Source organism: Mus musculus, chromosome 5, assembly GCF_000001635.26.
Source record: "Mus musculus strain C57BL/6J chromosome 5, GRCm38.p6 C57BL/6J".
In the NCBI taxonomy this organism is placed as follows: Eukaryota; Metazoa; Chordata; class Mammalia; order Rodentia; family Muridae; genus Mus; species Mus musculus.
In genome coordinates, this window is record NC_000071.6 from 5,087,877 (window position 1) to 5,109,473 (window position 21,597).

Below are 21,597 nucleotides of genomic sequence, written 5' to 3' on the forward strand. Positions count from 1 at the left end.
AAGCCAGCCCGTGGCAGAAGAGGGCATAAAATCCCATTAGAGATGATTGTGAGCCACCATGTGGTTGCTGGGAATTGAACTCGGGACCTCTTAAAGAGCAGTCAGTGCTCTTAACCACTGAACCATCTCTTCCAGCCCCCATTTTGAGTTCTTACACTATTAAATAGAAAATAAATGTCTAATTCCTGATGAATTCATGAGTTTGCTTCAATTCTTTTCTTTTAAAGTGATCAATGCATCACAAAAGCTTGACTTAATCCATTTGTTTTTGAATTTCAAACTACTGAAGACACAAATACACAAATAACATTATATGAAAAGAGCATGCTGCATTTGTGTTGAGAGAAACATACATACACGTACATATGAAACAAGATTTAAAGAAAATGAGGCTGTGCATGTCAATGACAGTTTGTGTGTGGAAGGGACATAAAGAATAGGCTGACAAAAGGAAAGGACAGGGGAAATGATGTAATTATAATAATCTAAAAAGGAAGAAAAAAAAAACCAAAAATTTAGATTTCTGGGAGGAATGGCACAGCACTGATTCAAATTTAGTGTACAGATTTTTCCGTGCCAGTAAGTCCCGAGTTATTAGAAAATAGGGTAACAAGCACTAAAGTGTTCAATACAAACCACCAACACTAAAGGACCTGGGACTGTATTTGTACTGTGGTCTTTCATTTCACACAGCAAAGATACATCTCAGAAAACATGAATAACTTCTTGAAAAAATGAGTGAAATTCATAACAATTAATTCAATGCCTGATATACTTTGCAGTTGCTAACAGTTCAAGTAAGCAGTGAGGTGCAGTCTAATAGCTACATTTGCTCAGTGATGATGTTATTTCTGTAGCCTGAAGGTCCAAACCTTGTAAATATCAAACAGTGTATGAAACCCATGCGTGAGAGACTCAAAACATATCGGAGACAATACACTCTCTCAACCCATCAATTTCATCCGTACTCTTGACTATCAATGTCTAGAACAACTCTGATAGACAGACAGTTGTTCTATAGTCAGTTTTACAAAGCTAATTAAACAAAGATTAGTTAAGTTCAGTCGAGCCTTAATCTTCAGATGGTTATTGACTTAGTCATGCATATTTTTATCCATTAACCAATATTTACTGTCAATACTTTCTATCAAGTATCTCTCATAGGGTTGTGCATATAGTGCAGACAATAGTGAGCATGAGATGTAGCTGAAGCAAAAGGCAAGTGACTAAAATACTTTCAAAGCATTAGAAATGCGACTCAATCTGGTAAGCTGATGACAGCACTGAGAATGGCCCTATTCTGATAAGGGTTACAGGAACTACCTCTGAATGAATGAATGAATGAATGAATGAATCCTCTGAATAAACAAACAAACAAACAAGTAACAGAAACAGACAGCCACATGGGAAGCGGGAAGCAGCTCATCCCAGGAGAAGATAAAGGCCAATTGACAGCTGTGAGGAGGAAACAAGTTTGGAATTTGGTTGTGCCACAGTTTACTAGCAGCACCAAGGTAGTGAGGCCATGGGCTGCATAATGCATTAGAATATTTTCTCCATAAATGATGTGAAGACAACTGGAAAGGAGTCCAAATGTGGCACACAATTTAAGACATAAAAACACAGTGAAGCTCCGCAACAGGCAGATCGCAGTGATAAACCACTCACTTATTCATTCCAAATGTATGTAGAAAATAATGCTCAGTGAATAGTAAGCAGGCCTTGTCTTACTGAAAATAGTTAGAGCCTTTCAACTACCTGAAATTTAGAACTGTGTTCTATTCAGAAGTGAAAGATCTATAAATATAGCTATGCCTGTTTCACCTTATCCAAGGACAAAAATCACCCAATATTAAAATCAGATTCACCCATTACTGTCCTAAATTCTGAGATGTATTTTATTAGTGTGATCTGTATACATAGTAACAGTATCATATATATTGTATTTAGCACATCTATACACACATCTATATATGGGATACATATAATGATCAACAATTTGTTAAAGAATTAGACAGCTGAAAGGTAAATGTCTGTATCTATAATGATAAAGACACTTGGCCAACTGAGATTAAAGGCTATAGATCAACTATCTGATAGACCAACATTGTGATCAGACACCTAAGTGGCCGATAGATCAACACTGTGACCAGACAACCAGGCCTAACTTACTCCAAGTTTCACATTTCTCTCAAAAAGTTGGAATGCCTACTATAAGCTTATTTGTGATGAAACAAGAAGTAATGAATGAGAATACAGTACACAAAATAAACCTGATACATTATTTTATCCTCTGGGATTTGTTCCTAATGAGGAAGTAGCATTTTCAGTACAGAGGATACAGTCATCTGGACCACATTTGCCTCCTTTATTTGGACATTTAGGCCATTGTTCACATAAAAGAGAAAGGGAAGAGAAGGAAATGGTTTCCAAAGCTCTTCCATGCTGAAGTCTGAATGAAACCCAGCATCAAATGCTCTGCTGCCTGGAGCTGTCCCCCTTTGACAGTTTAGCTCCATTGCATTTTTCTATGCAATTCTGTCATCTCACACACACTTGTGTCCAAACACAATAAACCACAGTTAATTGCATGTCTTAAATTAAAAGACAAAATAATGCACAATTAGTTGGGGGAAATCATCAATTGGTGAATGAGTGTTGCTCACTACACACTATGCATGGGATGGATACCCACGGCACATTCTTAGCTAGACAACAGGCTGTGACACTGGAGGTACAGGGCCATCCTTGGCACACCAGTTTGGAGTGAAGAATCAGTGGCTTTTAAAACAACTCCATATGACTAGCAAATCGTGCCTTCACAACCAGGAGTGAAATGCAGAAATGTGCATAATTGTGGGTAATTAGAAAAATTAAAACATCCTTGAAAAAGGCTTGAACAGAAATGATATGTCAGCCAATAATGGAAAAATACCAGAGGATGCGCATGCTTTTGTCACACTTCTTAACATGATAAACATTAGGGACATATACTTATTAGACAAATACAAAATACTATGCATCTTTTGGGGTATTTGTACCAGGTAAGAGAAATAAGACATACAAAAAAGACACAGAAAATGCACAAAAATTGTTAACATGCCATTTCTAAGTTATTCATATTTTAAATTACCTACACTAAGAAAACCACCGCGATATTGGGTTTGAAGACTTCCATCTCACTTTCTTCCTTATCTAACAAATTAATGAATGCTAGTGTTTAGTTTGTGTATATATGTGTGTGTGTGTAAATATACATATATGTATATATGTATGTATGTATGTATGTATATATATTCCTAAATATAACCTGTTGAGTCCATTTGATGTGAGTTTCATGTATATCTTCAGGACTGTGTGGCACTGGGTAAGCAATAGACTTAAGAGAGTCTTTTAAGATGAACTTACCTTACTCTAATAATAAAAGTAATATTTTAATATATAAAATCAAGTGTAAATCATATTCATACACTTCCACCATATCTTTAGCTATGCAGACAAATAATTCTTATAATATACTTATTGGCATACCCAATACAAAATTTAAGAAACAGGCTCAATTTCTGTTAAATGTTCAACAGAATAGTATATTTCAAGAAATATTTTACACTAGCTAACTTTTGTTTCATTTTCTTTTTGGAAGAAAGGAACACCCAAAACCCAGCAGAGTTAATGTGTCCAGTGGTATTCAACTGCCTGACCTCAAAATAAACAGCTGCTTCCTTTTTTTATTCATTGGAATTCGGAATGGGAAAAATAATTATTTTCCTCAAAAGGGGGTCTCAACCTCAGGCATCTTTACATTCCATGGGTAATATTTTCATTCTCTTCTTAATGGAACAAATTCTAATCTGAATATTTATTCAAAAATAATTGAGACAGTATAGTGTCAACACATCACAGTGCCATCAAGTGTTACCCCAAGAGCTGGGAACCCAGTGAGCCACAGCTCTAGTGACAGGCAGGGGATTTTCCTTCCCGTGGATGAGCCGAGCTATCAAAGGCCAACCATCAAATTTCTTTTTTTTTTTCTTCATTTTTTATTAAATATTTTCTTCATTTACATTTCAAATGCTATCCTGAAAGTCCCCTATACCCTCCCACCGTCCTGTTCCCCAACCCACCCACTCCTGCTTCCTGGCCCTGGTGTTCCCCTGTACTGGGGCATATACAAAGGGCTATACTCAACAAAACTGGAAAACATGTATGAAATGGATAACTTCCTAGACAGATACCAGGTACCAAAATTAAATCAGGATCAGATTAATGATCTAAACAGTCCCATATCCCCTAAAGAAATAGAAGTAGTTATTAATAGTCTCCCAACCAAAAGAAAAAAAGCCCAGGACCAGATGGGTTTAGTGCAGAATTCCATCAGACCTTCATAGAAGACCTAATTCCAACTCTCCTCAAACTATTCCACAAAATAGAAACAGAAGGTACTCTACTCAAATTTCTAAGAACATCTTACAAAAGTTCTACTCTAGGACCTAGAATTTAAATAACTATTCTCATTTACATTGATATAAGCAATATCTGAAATAACAGTCACTTCTGGTAAGATTACACTATCCTAAGATTCCCATATTAATATAGTCCGTAGGGTAACATACAATTTTGAACACTGTCCATCCCAGAATGCCCAAAGTGGAACTAAGATGTCATTTCACAGCTCTTCCAAGTTCAATAAAAAGTTTAGACGTCTTGAAGTTGTATGGTATACTATATTTTCATTTTGCTTTTGATTATTTTTCATAATAAAAACTAAGATAAGAAAAAGACTTCTTTAGTACATTTTATGTTCAAAATTTTACTGACATCTTATTCGGTGTCATGTGTGAGTGTCTTGCTATCATTTCAGGAAGACTAATAAGCAGCCTACACATTATAAAAATCTACCAACCTCTATGTTTTACTCCATCACTTTTCAAAAGGCAAAAGTAATTTCTTCATTCCAGAAAGAAAAGAATTTCCCATGATCTGTGGTGGGAGAGGCACTGCACCTAAACAAAGGCAGTGCCACCATCTGCCCAGCACTCTCACAGTGTGACAAATAGACCGGTAATTAACTGCTTTCCTACCGAAATCTGCCAGCTTCAACTCCCCCGTATCGCTGATGAGAAGGTTCTGCGGTTTCAGGTCTCTGTGCAAAATATAACGCTGGTGGATGTAAGACAGTCCTCGCAGCAGCTGAAATAAAAACAACTGAAAAAAAATGGGGGGGGGGGGTGAGAGTTAGAATCCAAATTTGAATAAATGCCAGTTTATATAGACAGTCTGCCAAATATATTAGTGAGAAAGGGCAACCACCACTAAATTTCCTACCTATCATTAAGCAAAAAATATGTAATGTTAGTATATAACCCGAGCTGAGATGAAAGGATGGACCATGTAGAGACTGCCATATCCAGGGATCCACCCCATAATCAGCATCCAAACGCTGACACCATTGCATACACTAGCAAGATTTTATCGAAAGGACTCAGATGTAGCTGTCTCTTGTGAGACTATGCCGGAGCCTAGCAAACACAGAAGTGGATGCCCACAGTCAGCTAATGGATGGATCACAGGGCTCCCAATGGAGGAGCTAGAGAAAGTAGCCAAGGAGCTAAAGGGATCTGCAACCCTATAGGTGGATCAACATTATGAACTAACCAGTACCCTGGAGCTCTTGACTCTAGCTGCATATGTATCAAAAGATGGCCTAGTCGGCCATCACTGGAAAGAGAGGCCCATTGGACACACAAACTTTATATGCCCCAGAACAGGGGAACGCCAGGGCCAAAAAGGGGGAGTGGGCGGGTAGGGGAGTGGGGGTGGGTGGGTATGGGGGACTTTTGGTATAGCATTGGAAATGTAAATGAGCTAAATACCTAATAAAAAATGGAAAGAAAAAAAAAGTGAGTCTGAGAATGTCCAAGACTTCATGGTGTTGATCATGCCACAGAGACTGCAGAATTTGAAAAATCAGGTGTTGAGAGTTTCAACCTCTCTAGACCAAGATGACGGCTAAGAAAACAAAGCAATCTATAACATTACAAAAGATGAGAAACTTCATATAAATGTGCCTATTTAGTTCTACAGAAATGGCATGAATATATTATCCCCTAGATTCAACCATTAACATGCTTCAAGGAACAGAAACACAAGATGATCTGAGACAATCAAAAGAAAACAGTCACATGGTCATACTCATAGCAAATGTGGCCAGACATATTTTTATGTCTTTTACATCTGGCTGTAGAGATTAGCTATGCCTGAAGATAGATGTGTACCTTCACTAGTCACAGAGCTGGCCAGGCCAAGCAGAGAAAGCAAGATTCAAGAGCAATACTTTGGGAGTCACAAATAACTCATGAAATGATTAGTGGCCTTTGCTTTGGACTTTTATATCAAGGGAATTCTTCTATTTTGGTAAAAGAAGTATGATGTCCTCGGCATTGCAAAGCCCTGCTTGTGAAGAAGTTACTTGGAAAAGTCACTCTTGTTGACCTACTATTTAAACAATCAATCTTGCCAGAGAAAAATAAAATACATTTGTTTTTCATTTATGTGCCAACAACAACCTTTTCATATAGCCAGTCAGTAACAAAAGGCTGTGCCAAGAAGATCCCACACGAGCTAAACGACTGATGTTCTAACAACTCAGAAATACTCAAGTGGAAAGGATTAGTGACCCCCAGGGCCTGAGGAGCTAGTGTTCCTGGAATTTTCCAACTAGCCAGAGCTATGAAACCCAAGCACATGTGTCTACTGAGATAACATGCTGAGATGACAGTACAATCAAGTCACATCTTTACCTTGACAAATATGCATGGGCTGGAGATGGCTTCGGCTCACCATTTCCACAGTACAAGTGGAATCTGTGGACCTCTCTTCTGAGTCAGAACAGACTGAAATTCTGGTTTTAAGACTCCAGAAAGCAAACATCTTTCCAGAATGTGCCTCCTCTTGACTCTTCTTAGGAGTCAATGCACACCAGTTTCACTCTTAACTGCAAATTCTTTTTTATCCTGGGACTTAAGGCTTACAGTTTCTATGACACTCCTTATTTCTTCAGTTTGGAGGGAAGATGGGTAGGTAAATTAAATCATGAAGAGTTTCAAAGTCCTTAAGAGACACATGCATGTAGAAAGCATATCCTAAATTTTAGAAATAAACATTTTAAGAAAAATGTGGCTTTGTACAAGATGCTAGGCACTGCTTGGTATCTATAGACTAAGAGCTTGGCTGTTGAACCATGGCAATGCTTTCAACCTAATAGAAATGCAACACCATGCAAATGCCAGCTGCTCACCCATACATTATTGAACAACACCATATTTGACCTTCCTGTTAGGAATTTTAAAGTACACACTAACATTATCTCTATAACAGTGATGGACAAATTGAGTGTGGTTTCTCAAGATTTCTAAGGAATTAAGTGTGAATGTCAGGATGCAAACTGAGACTATTGGACTACAAAGTCAACTATTGTAGTACAGACAATGTAGACAAGAATCAACATGTTGATATAGAAGCCACTTCCTCATGACCTCTGAACCACTGAACGGAACTCTGCTTGTAGCTGGGTGCTCAGTCACTACTATTCTATATTCCCCTGCTCTAAGAAATTATGTTCACACCATATTCATAGGCAAGCTACTCTTCAACTCAGTATCCTAGGCCCTGGTGCCTCCCTGACCTCCTTCTTTCTTTCCCCAACTTCTGTGCTCCAGATAAACCACTCCAACTTTATGTTCCAACTGTAGATTCTAAACACACCATTCACAGTAGAATTTACCCCACCTCCCACAGGCTGCTTTACCCTCATCATAAACTGGATACACAGTTGTCACTCTGTGCCACTAACAGGATTTCAGAATGAATTGAGAGACATCTGGATAGGGACAGATAAAAAGATCACAGATCGGAAATCCCAGAATCTCAGACAGCTAAGAGCAGAAGTGGATAGATTAAGCAGTACCTAGAGCGTTTTTTCTTCTAATACCATCAGTAATTTGTTCAAATATATACTCCATGTGTCAATCCAGAGGTCATTTAACTAGGATATCATGTTGAAGAAGATTAAAACCAGTGTTAATGAAGGATGAGATTACATGCCTTGAATAGAGAAAAGCCCTAAAATTTAGAGACTAACACAGTCCCACAGAAAATCAAGACAGAGAAAATCTCTACACTGCCAGATAGCATTATGCATTGATAGACTGACAGTTACATAAACAGATCCCTGCAGGAGAACAGCTTAGGCTGGATAATGAGACCTAGTTAAACAAGCAAATGGAAGGAAGGAAGGAAGGAAGGAAGGAAGGAAGGAAGGAAGGAAGGAGGGAGGGAGGGAGGGAGGGAGGGAGGGAGGGAGGGAGGGAGGGAGGGAGGGAGGGAGGGAGGAAGGAAAGAGACCAGGTGAAGGAAGGTAAGGACCAGGAGGGGAAAAGAAGGGAAAAGCTCTTAGAAGGAAAGGAATGGAGGAAAAAAGAAGGGCAGAGAAAAAGGAAAATCTTCACTGAAATCATGAGAAAAGTCGATGATTCACAATTAGCACCTTATGGTAGCTGCAGTCTCTGCCCTGCCAGGCAGGGAGGGAATACGACAACTCTGTCCCTGGCTGAGCTTAACTAGAACATGGAATGCTACTATTCAGTAATAATGGAGAAACTTAGTTATGGGGGCTTTCTGCTTACACAGAGTCAGGCAAGGACTGACCTTTCTCATGTAAGTTTCTAAGGAAAGCCACTCCCTCAGGTGCTGCATAAACCACAAGATAAGCTCATGCCTGGCCTTCTAAAAACAACAGGGAATGTGACAGGGAAAAGCCACCAGAGTGACCCACACAGGCCAAGGGGAAAGCTCTGCATCAGCATTGTTATTCAAAGTAGCAAATGACAGTGGAACCCACAGAATGACAAAGAAAGAATACAGACAGCTTCTTACTGCCAAGGTCGCCCCAAGTTCTGTTACATGTACTATTTAATCCCTTCAATCTAACAGAATTTTAAAAAAGTCAGAAACAAGTGTCCTCAATGTCACCTGTTGTCACGATGCGTGGGAACTTACACTACATCGCACTACTGCATTTACGCTGCTTACAACAAGCATAGCGTGATAGTCAAACATCCAAATAATCAATGTGCTTTCATTATTAAATAAACTCAACTTCTTAAAAGCTCCAATTAGCATATAATGGACTCATGGTTCCCAAGCCGCCTTGTTTTTCTAATCTATTTAAAATCTTCCTAGGAATAAATAATATGGCAGCAGACTGCACCATATTGTATAATGTTGGTAGGTTAGATTTGGAGGCACCTTCCCTTCTCTCCTCTGCAGTGTACATGAGGTCTTCCTTGTACACTTGGTCTTAGAATATCCTACTTAATCCTTCTGAAAAGATTCTTCCAAACACAGCAGTAGACTCTCTGAAGGTTTGCACCCCAGTTTGGGCATGGTCATTTTCTGTAATTGAAATACCAATGAGAGCAGCTTTAAGCAATGTCCTTGGAATGGGGAACGCCAGGAATAGACTTATCCTCCTCTGCATGGAGAAGTTCATGACATATACTTCCTAGAAATAACCCCTTTTTCTTCTTTAGTAATGTAAAACTTATTAACATATATAACATCTTTACTTCTACCTATCTATATCTATATAGATGATAGAGATATATAGATATAGACATAGACATGGACATAGATATAATATATAGAGAGATTAAAATAGAATAAATTACGCTTGTTATTACCATGAAATATTTTTAGCCATTCTTTTCTGAAACATGTTAAACAAGTTTTAGAAAGAGAAAAATCAGGTATTCTAATCATAACTTTGAAAATCAATTGATAAAGGTATACAGTGTTGAACTTAATATATGTCATATTTGTTGCTCAAAAGTATTAGAGACACAGCAACAGATTTATAACGAGACCCTCCCACCAGTGTCAAAAATGTAACTTCATATGCACTTTATCTTATTTTCTAGAGTCGTCCATTTCTATGAATGGTCAGAAATACAAAGATTGTTTAGTATACAAGATTCTCCTTAATACAGGATCAAGCATGGTGAACATTTTGCAGATATCCAAGCCGTGAAAATTTCCTTTAAGGTCTGTTTGTTGTCCATTAGGGTCTATGTAATTTACCAGGAAGAGCTATTGGCACTAGTGCACATCCCCATGCAAGCCAGTACTTTCTCACAAGCAGAGCTAGCCTACTCTGCGGTCATCAGGAGGCCATTTAACATCTCTGTATCTTGGATGCCTCATTTTAAAAAGGATTGTTTGAATTGAGGATGGATACCTTTAACAGCCACATATAGCACTGAATTGTATCATTTCATAATTCTATGAATAACAATGGAATAGGCAATAAAGAAAATGACTGGTATCAATCACTTACTGAGATCTTCTTATGGTACATATTACTCTAGGTGTTGTCTACCTATCCGTCCTTCTAGAAAAACACTAGAAATATTGCATCCTAAAAATATTCTGTATGTTGCATCAGATAATACTTTTCTTGTCAAGGTAGTTCTTTGATCTGGAGAATCCATAGAATGATTTATCATGACTAGTTCCATTTAATTAAGCTTCAGAAAAATCTAATGTAAATATTAAGTACTAATTTTAATATAATAATACATTCAATCACATCCAGGTAGTTTTACTTTACAGTGAGTGCATCACTGCAATTTGTTATGTCAGATTTAAAACAACAGGAAGATTATACAAGGGTAGTAAATGAGATGAAATATTTAAAAACTAGCTAATCCATGACATAAGCCACTGTGCATACACTTGAAAGCATACATTGCACTATTCAGACAGAGAAATATACAAGGATCCATGACAGTGCATTGGCCACATGGATGCAGTATTTTAAAGTATGTGTCTTCTATATCCACATGTTAGGGAACATGCAACACACAGTAAAAGAAACTATTCTCATTTCTATCCACTTTGGGTTTTTCTACTTTACTAATTATTAGTTATATTCCAATAATGTCTTCAGAAAGATATATAACATGTTTCAGAATTTCTAAATAATATAAAAATTAATTTACATTTCTAAGATCATGGAACACTAATAAGTTTTTCCTAAAGACAACAGCTTTCTGCATAGAAATCCTTTTTAAACATGAGACTTTGAGGTATGTAGCAAGCTATTGTGGAAATAACTGCTTTCACTTTATTTGAAAGTTGGGCTAATCAAATCAATTGTCTTCCATCTCACCTTCTTTCACATTTTAGCATAACAGTGGACACCAAGCAAGACAATACCCAGAGTGAGCAGGTTAAAGTTGCAAGATTTTGATCTAGGAAACCCCTGGGGAGTCAAATGTGTTTGCATGATAAGCAGATCTGATACAATATGTAACCTTCTAGAAGTTACCAGGCTATGTCTGATGAAAACGCACAGAGTCATGGGTCTTAATTAGGGTTCCTATTGCCTAGATTGAGCAGCAAAGCCAAAAGCATCTTGGGGAGGTAAGGGTTTACTTCAGTTAACAGTTGCATATCCCAACTCACCATGAAAGGACACCGGACCAAGAACACAAGGCAGAAACACGGAGATGTGCTGCTTAGTTACTGTCCACTCCTGACTTGCTCAGCCAGCTTCTCATACAACCCAAGAGCACTGCCTAGGGGGCAGCACCACCACAGAGGGATGGACACGATGGACACTCCTGTATCAATCATTAATCAGGACGCTGGACAGGCTTGCCTGTAGGCCTATCTTAGGGAGGCATTTTCTCAACTGGGAGTCTCTCTTCCCAGTGATTATCACTTGTGTCACGTTGACATGAAACTGACCAGAAGACAAGCATTCTGCTGAATGAAACTGCTAATCAGTCCAAACTTAAAAACTTAGCAGAAATTATTTTCTCACACAAAGAAAATGGACAATCACTTTTATTTCAATGATTTTTGTCTATAACCAACTTAAGAGACAAAAACCAGCACAAAATATTTTCATATAATTGGGGAAGGCTAATATAAATTCGTTTTAGAAAAAGAGATAAAGATACAGACCGAAAGACTAACAAATAATGAACAAGTCTAAAAATGTTGGAGAATATTCATAAAAAAAAAGCCACATTGCAGAGAAAAAAAATAACTGCAAGAGAGATGTAATAATTAGAGACGAGTGCATTTGGTATAAATGATCACCGAATTTCTCTTAATCCCACAGAGGTATAAGACGTAGCAGAAATGTGAACAGTGATAATATAATGCCTATGGTTTACAATAGGTTTCCCAGCATTCCAGGAGAGTCACACAAAAGCCATGCTTACTCAGGACAACAGAAAAGTTCTGAGTAGAGTGTGCAACTCTCCTGAACCTGCCTTTAAAGGCATCCTATAGGTCTTGACAAACATAAGACACAAGTGTTCTGTGCAACATCCACTGCTACACGGAGAGAACCAGGGTGAATACGCAGCTTAAGTCTGAGTCCTAGGATGCCATCTCTCCCATTCCCAATGGGTGCTCCCAACTGGATGCTTCTGCTTCACACTTACATAATCTAGTGATTGTATTATATCATCCTTTAAATTTGAGTTGTAAAACACTGCCATGGAAGACTGTACTATTTAATTATCTGGCCTTAATTCCTCTGTCAGCTCCATTAGTTAACAAGCACATCAGCAAATGACCCTATTGAAGGTCTGACTCCCAGGTTAACCATGAGATTCCCTTCTTAGCTGCACCTTGCATGTCTAATACGACATGGACTGGTATGTACCGTTTTGTTATATTTTTACTGGCAATCCTTTAAGCTTTAGATGTGAATGTTCTATCTTATAACCAGAACAGGACAAAGTGTTCAAGAGATTCCTGGGCAGGAATCCAGGCTGGAGGCAGAATTTTTATAGAGACCCACTACTTAATAGACTCATGAGAAGACTCATATTTCCTAACATACAGAATTAGGAAAAGCTCTATAATACTCCTGCCAATGCATCAGAGGGTATCATTACCAGCTAAATGAAAACTCTAATGAAGTATGTGGAGAAAATCGGGTGTCATTTGGTTTTCCCTCTGGGTATTAGAAAGTCTAATTTAGGAATGTATGCTCAGTGCCATCTGCATAAGGCAAACTTAATTTGGCATCACATTAGTTTATCTGTAACACACCTGCTTGTTCTCTGGACTACGGAAGAACGACAGCAAGTTTTCAACCATAATAAACTCCATATTATTTTAATTAGTATCTCTACTGAAATGAAAAACGGGAGTTAGTTTTTATACCAATAGGATTTCAGATACTTCAGGGAATAAGCTTTAAAAAAAAAAAAGAAGAAGATGGTAAATGTAATTTTGCAAAGAATCATCTAGGAAAGTAATTATACCACAGAAATGGAAACACATTACATAAAACACAGGAAAGCTCAATCTCATCAAGATAATAAGATGCCACCATCTCCATCTATGTCTGTCAGCTAGAGACTGTGAAAATTCATCTTTTCTCTTTTCCAGGAACCTTAATTTCCAGTCTCTCATGCTTATCAATTTTTAAATACATGAAACCGAATAAAGGGTAACATTTAAGCTGTTTCAGTCATTTAAAAATCCAATAGCCGATCTGAAACTCACTAATGGGCATAAGATTGCAAACTGATACAAATTATGTATGTGACTAAATTATGACCAAACTCCAATGTGCTTTGAAGTAGACAATATTTAAAATGTAGAAAAGTAAGCAGTCTCCAAGAAAGCTAAGCAGTTTCCTACATACCAACTTTCATGCCATAGAAGTGGGTTGCTATTTCTCTAATCCTCATAAGTATTAATAAAGAGGCCCTGTTCTCAGGCTTTTACGTCAGGGTTATAATCATCTTCTAGGTGACTAATAGCTGAAATTACTCATCTGTCAAACATGTATACAATGCTTAAATATTAATTATTAGTTAAGAGTTAATGTTTATTTCAAAATGTCATACTGGTAATAGACACATTCTGTAGGCAATTAAATTAGCAAAAATAGTTTGGGAAAATTTATTTAACACTGACTTATTTTCTTGAGCTTATCCAAGTTCATCTAATGAATGCTACAGACAAATAATAGAACTTTCACAAATATTTTGCTCAAAATTAGTAACAAGTTAGTTTAAAATGTTTCCTGTGCTTCTGTGGAGCCAGAGGCCAAAGGCGAGCCCAGCGGCTCCCTCGCTGTCTTTGGTCTACCATGATACATCAGCTTTGTGATACTTAAAATTCTATACAAATCAAACTTTCATAAGTGTATTACTTTATCTGTTATTTTATTTGTTCAGTGTGCTTGTAGTGGTGGCATGTGTGACCCTGTCTATTGGGGAAAAATTGGGGGAGTTTGGTCTCTCCTTACAACAAACGAGTCCTAGGTATGGGACTCAGGTTGTTGTGCTCAGGGGCAATGGCTTTCACCCATGGAGCAACCTTCTTTCCATGTCATTCACATTTTCTCCATAATAAACAGGTATGCATAAAATAAAAAATAAAAACACAGTGTCAAGCTGCACACTGAGAAAAGTCATAGTCAAAACCAACAAATTTGCAGGCTAAATAATTCAGTCATTTCACTTGTTTGTTTCCAACCAAAATATACAGTGAGTATTATCCTCTGATCCTTTGATGGTATCTGACATGTCTAGCCAAATCCTGTGCCTTAAATGAGTTCAAAATCCTTCTAATTTAAAAATATTAGTGTTATTTTTCTGTGTGATTCGTGTGTGAGTGTGGGCACATGAATATATGTGTAAAAGACACGTTTTGGAGTGGGATTTGCCCTTTCCCTAGGGAATCCTGTGATTGTAAGTAGGACATGAAGCCTATGTCAGACAGGTGCTTTGACCCATTGGGCCATCTCGCCAGCCGGGGACATATTCTTTAGAGATAGTAACATTTCACCTGATAGTCAAATTTATATTCATGTAGGACTACTTCATAGTCTCATGTTTAGCTCAAGTGGCTTCCTTTTAATTAATATCTAGCACAGTATTATGAACAGTTGTTAATTTACTAAATATTATTATGTTCTTCATTTTGTATTCATAGATATAAGTGACAAATATAACAACATTAGAAAATATGTTAATATCAAATAGAAATACCAATGCGGCATCTTTCACTATCTAATGTCAGTTATATTTGGGGATAATTCCACCTGCAGTGTAAATCCTAAAAATAAGCCTGGATGAATGACTTGTCTCTCAGCAAACACTGAAAATGTGTTATCCCACCACTGCCCACCACCTCCACCTCCTTAGTGTGATATTCTCATTCTCTCTCTCTCTCTCTCTCTCTCTCTCTCCCTCTCTCTCTCTCTCTCTCTCTCTCTCTCTCTCTCTCTCTCTCTTTCTCACTCCTTAAACTTAAATTTATTTTAGTATGATGTTGAAAACATTAATCATATGAATTAAGGAAACTCTGAGGTACAGCAGGAATCTCATGTGTAAATGGTTGAATTCTTATAACTGCAGCTAAACACACAGCCTCAATGTGTAACCATAACAATGAATGCATTCTAATCATAGAACATACATTTTATCTTTCCCTTTTAATGAGAAAATTCTTTAAACCAAGATTAAAAACTCAAGAGGGATAGGATAACCCCTCTGAATGTAAATGTTTGAAGAAAGAACAGACAAATTGTATATTTTTTAAATAAAGGCATTTATATATCACAAATGTTCTTTTAACTCAGTTATCTGAAATTATCAGAAATGTAAAAATATTAAAAATCAGAATATATGTTATAACTAAAAGCTGCCACAAAGTACGAAACAATCTGAATGTTTCTGTATTAAAACTAATGTTAAAACACTGCAATTCCCACCAATTAAAATAATAATTAGTCCTTTACACAGAAGATTTTAGATTTAAGCTAAAAATACACATATGAAAAATAAAACCTCACGGTCTTAAAATACTGTTTCTTACCTTCACATTATCTGGATGGAGTCCTCCAGGGTGCTTGTCCATGTACTGACATAAATCAGTGTGCTAGGAAAAAAGGGTGAAAATGTATTAACATCCCTCTGGCTATAGCATGATGAATCAATATTTTTCTACTTCAAAGTCAAAATCACCTTCTGGACAAAACAAATACAAAATATGTGAGTTAATTTTTTAGAGTATGCAGTTTCATGCCCCACCAGTCCCCATTTTTAACCATAATAAAACCATCTTCACCTTCAGGTTTTATATTAACAACATTTGCATTAATAGGAATACATGCTTACAGTTTACTAAGTGTTGGTTTCCTCATTGAATATACATTCTGATACTTAACAAAAATCCAGTCACAAGTTTTCCGAAGTCAACTTAAATTATTTATTTTATGTGAGCTGAAGACATTCAAAACCTGGTTATCCTAGTAAAATTAATAACTGGATTTTCACACATATATACACATAATTTTTTTTTTAGTTTTCAAGAACTGACTATATTTAAATAGCTACAAATTATAAATTAACAAAAATGCTTTCAAAGTAACAACTTTAAGAAAGGACAGACAGGTACCTATTAACACACTCTGCTAATACACAGTTATTTCTCAGGCATGACAAGTTAATGTACCAATGATAGTTATTTTTCCTTAACTTACTTTTGTTTATGTGATGAATGACAGAAAACTATTAAAATGGTAGGTTAGTCAGTTTTGTTCTCTTACTGTAAGGCATCCTATGATTTACAAGATAAACAGTTACAAGGTAAAATGAATGAACAAGCGTCCTGGTGTCTCTTTGCCTGGAGTGGCTGAGAACCTGCAGGCTTTATAAAGCATTCGAAGACCTTGGCGCAGGCATCATGTCCACAGTTTAAATTTGGTTACTGGAATTTAATTGTATACCAACGGCAACCGCCGATGACACATGGCAGACCTTAAAGTCATCCAGTCATGAGCGTACAATGATGCTGGGCATATAAGATGGTCACAGGAGTGCCAGGTACCACAACAGAGCACAGAGCTCCCTTAACAGAGCCCTGTAAGGATCACTAGAGCAATGAAGGGCAGAATCTCCTCTAAGCAACTCGGAAAGAAATCTGCTCTGAGAAACAACTTAGCCATTCCAAGGACAAATTAAACAGAACTGGGACAAGAGATCTAGTTGATGTATGCAGTCTGACTTCACTATTCTATCTAGAACCATGCAGGATGTTGAGAGTCAGAGTCCACGCTGCTGGAACTATTTAAACTATGGCAGCTGACACACACAGAGAAAGACACAGATGTGTAGAAAGTTATACATGTAAGATAAGCTCACTTAAACAAACGTAAAATATAATGGCATTGGGTCCATGGGGCTTTTCCTGAATTACTATATGCAAGCTTTATTCCAAGCATTTAAGAAACGGAGGGAGATTCGTCTTGACCTGAGACTGAGTCTGCAGTCTTCACTTCTGCACTCCTTCATGTGCAGCTAAGCTAACACCAGCTTCAGAAAGGAGTGAACAAAGTACTTAAGAGCATTTGTGTTTTGAAGAACAAATAAAATTGTATATGAATAAACTTTAACATATAAGGTTATGCATACATTGTGTGTGCTGTGTAATATCCAAAAGGATAGGAATGATACCTAATTGCCATAGTTTTTAACATACAACAAGCAAAATGCCTCGCAGAAGAGATCCTATGGCTAGTGCCTGCTGTGGTTGGTACATATCTTCAGTATTCCTCCTCACTGAAAGCTGTATGCGGTAGAAGTCTGCTTCAAAGAACACCGTGTTCAGCATATCTTGTGATATGTAAGACGCTGGGTCTAGCAGAAGGTCATCCAGTCACTGTGGGCATGTGACTTGAAGGATGAATGTAGTTCTTGTAGGGCCCTGAGTGAGTTTTCAAGAGAGCTTTTTGTTTGTTTTTCATATCTATCATTAGAGACAGGATCTCACAATGTGGCCTATAATGAACTTGAATTAGATATCCTATTAAGTACTAAATTCATGAACACATACCATCACGTCTGAGTGACAGCACACTTTTACAGGAGACCTAAACACCTCATGGCTTCCAGTTTTGCTCTATGATCTTTTTCTCAAAGGGCCATCTACCCTGGTCCCTGTCATGAAGTAATAAAGCCAGATGAGTCCGAGCCAGAGCAGCACTGCGCTAGGTGTGCTTGCATCCCACTAAGTATGAGATAATCACCCTGTTTTCTGAGTGTGAGGACACAGGAGTGTTGTCATAGTAAGGGAATATACACTACTGCAACAACAAATTTATGTCACGTTACAGTTGCTAAAACCATAAACCGGAACTTACAAAAAAATGAAAATTCACGATATCCTCAAACATAAACTGAACACAATAAACAAAAATAAGGAAGGACAGAATTAAAAAGTACAGAATCTGGAGAGATGGCTCAGTGATTAAAACTACTCTTGCAGAGGTCCTGAGTACAATTCCAGGAACCACATGTTGGCTCACAACCATCGGCAATGGGCACTGATGGCCTCTTCTGGTGTGTCTGAAGACAGATGCATGTACTCATATACAATAAACAAACAAAAAAACAAACAAATATTTTCAAATTTAAAATACATATTTTATAATATATGCATATTTATATTTTGTGATTTATGCAAGTAAGCAGCAAAATGACATTATATAGAGCACACATAAAATGTGGCATGAGGCAATATAAAATTTCACAGAACAGAAGACAAGAAATGTCCCAACAGTTCTGTAACCAACAAGGGAGCACGTCACTATAGTGCAGGATTTGACTGAGAAATCAAGAGAAAGGAAGATGAAAATTTACCAAAAGGTCTAACTTCTCACTGTAAAACTCAAGAAATAAAATAGGCAGAAAAACCAAAAGGATAATGACATGAGTTACAGAATGAAGGAGGAGCTTTGTTTCTGTGATGAAAAAAACTCACTGTATGTTAAAGAGATTATACTCTTTTAACATAAATGGCACAGTAGTGCAAACTGACAAGAATTAACAATAAGAACAACAGAAGAGCTTTCAGACGGCAACAAGCATTGCCCTTTGCATACCAGTGAATAAAGTTCACATCAAACCATCTGAGTTAGTCAAACATAGATGTAGAACTCTTATTATTTTTGACATTTGAGTACCAATATCCATAAGCAATGATCCAGGAAGTCACTGAAATACAGCAGCCATTCCTGGGAATGAACCTTATTTCTATGCTTCATTTACATTTTACTTGATCCAATGACTAATCAGGAAACAACCAGATGCTCTCCAAAGGGCAAAGATGGAAAGGGGACCTTACCTTTATCTGTAAGCCATCTTTTGGAATTTTTCAGGTAAGCCTAATTTTTAAGAGATCAGAATTTAAGACTCACATGACTCTTTTAATAAGACTAATCTAATCTAAGTTGGGCATGGTGGCACACGTCTTTAATTTCAGCATTCAGAAGGCAGAGGTAGGTAGATCTCGGAGTTTGAGACCAGCCTGCTCTATATACGCAGACCGTGCCACAAAACCTCAAAATAAAACAACAATGACAGGAAGAACTACAAGGAGACTAATCTATACATTCTGAAAACCATAAAGTAATCCTTCAGTTTACTTGGGTGCATTTTTTTTCTTTCTCAGTAACACATAAAACAATTCTCCCAACCAATAGCATGGCAGTAAGGAGAAACCAAAGTTAAACAGGCAAAGGAAGTTGATACAAAAGGAATATGGGAAAAATAAATATTTTCATGAGAATTTCTAGAAAAAATAAGTCAAACCATCAAAACTGTCTTCAGTCGATCAATGTAATGAATGCTAAACTACAGAGCAGTGAAAAGTGAGCCAAGCATGAATTATCAGGAAACTGGGGAGATTAAATACAGCAATGACAAAAGCAAATGGATTAGATAACCAGTGAAGGAGAGGGAAAAGACATCAAAGAACAATGATAACCTGCCATGTAGACACTCAACAAATTATCATACTAGGTAGCAGGATACAATACAAATGGACAGACTAACAAATCTAGAGAAAACACAAAAAAGGCTCAGGATGAAGGAAGAGCTAAGTATGTGTTAATGTGTACCTCAAAAAATCAACAAAGTAAGGGCGTGGGACATAAACATCTAGTGAGAGAGCAAAAAAGCGACACTATGTAGTAGTGTTTCATGAGAGCATGTGTGACTCCTGTCTGTATGCTCATTCAGTTTTGCATTGTACTATTCTCTATGCTCAACAACTCAGTGACACAACACATGTATATGGACCTTAGAGTATACTGAGTGATTAGAAACAAGAGTCTGAAGAACTCTATGCAGGATGCGCCAGCATGAGTTCTCAGCCAGACATTGCTGCCCAGTGTTGGCAAATCTACACACACTAAAAGCTGTTTATTTCCCCTTTCTACTTTTAAAGGTTTCTTCCAATTATTGTCATTAAAAATAAAACAAAACAGGAGCAAACCCTTCCTTTTTTAACACAGAGCATTCTGCCTTGGGCTTAATCAGATGTAGCAAAATTACAAACTTCATTAAATCTTTAACTTCTTGCCTCAGTTCTGGACGGTGTGACATTTTATGATTTGGACTGGTGTAAAAATAAGGGGTTAAATAATGATATTGCATGGCACTTCTTGGTCCTTCCACTGCTCAGTGTTCATCCAGGTTCAATGTTCAGCAGAGCTTCTGAGTGGAGAATGACAAACAGATCAGTCTCTTGTGATGATGGGCAGGTACTCTCAGATCCATCTGGCTTGATCTCTGGCACTTGCAGAGATCTGGACGGCTGCTATCTCTCAAACAGCTCATCCGCTGCTAATATTCCTCAGGGCTATGTGCACTAGCATCTCTCCTTGCCTTAGTATACTCTTGCTCCCCTCATGGGACCACCTACTCCCATAATGTTCACATCAGTGCTCTTCTGCCTCAGGAAAAATGGAAATGCCATTTAGAAGCACTACGGATACCTGTGTTTGACAGGTTTATATTTGATGGCTAGAACTTCAAATCAATCTCCCATGGTTCCAAGTGTGCCTAGATTCATAGACCATGTGGAAATAGAGGAGGGGCAGTCTTTGACTCTGAACATTCAGTCCCTACATAGCTATATCTTTCTTCTTTAATGCTGATTGCTTTGGGGGCATTTGTAAAGGAAGAAATCTGGGGTGATCCATGAATGCAGCGTCCACAGAAGAGTAAATGTTTAAAACAAAATAATTTTTTTAAGGCTCTGAATCTGTTGATCTCAATGAAATTTCTTATGACAGGATCACATTAGCAATAGCAGGCGAGACAGAATTTTTGCTTTGTAATTTCAAGGCTTGGAGAGACCACAGTAAATGAAAGGGTTCACGTGGCAAGGCAGAGTCTGGGTGAACCTGAGCCATATGCAGGCCTGAGAAGCACAGTGACCACTATCAGTCCTGTGCCAGTCAAGCATGAAGCTCAACTAGGAAGGCATGGATGAAAACCCATGCATGACAACATTAACAGGGTCCTCGCAAAACAGCCCTTTACAGAGAGAAGCAGGAGAAAGGAGGAGGGAGGAGAAAAGGCAGGGCAACAAGGGGAAAGGCAGGTGAGGGCTGGACTCCAACATTGAACTTTCTGTTGTTTCCATGTCTGTCCCTTAGCCCTTTTGAATCTGGCCTGGGACAGGAGACAGAAATGACTAAGTTCCACAGAA

General features: G+C 37.6%; 1 protein-coding gene across 5 annotated transcripts in view; it reads right to left on the reverse strand.

Moving 5' to 3' along the window:
• Positions 1–21,597, reverse strand: part of Cdk14 (cyclin-dependent kinase 14) — a 576,868-nt gene that overhangs the window by 284,493 nt on the left and 270,778 nt on the right. For all 5 annotated transcript variants that reach the window (NM_011074.3, XM_006503544.4, NM_001310448.1 and 2 more), the window contains 2 exons: positions 15,916–15,978; positions 5,082–5,205 (listed from right to left, as the gene is read on the reverse strand). In NM_011074.3, coding sequence (NP_035204.2) covers positions 5,082–5,205; positions 15,916–15,978 — 187 coding nt within the window. The remainder of the gene's footprint in view (positions 1–5,081; positions 5,206–15,915; positions 15,979–21,597) is intronic.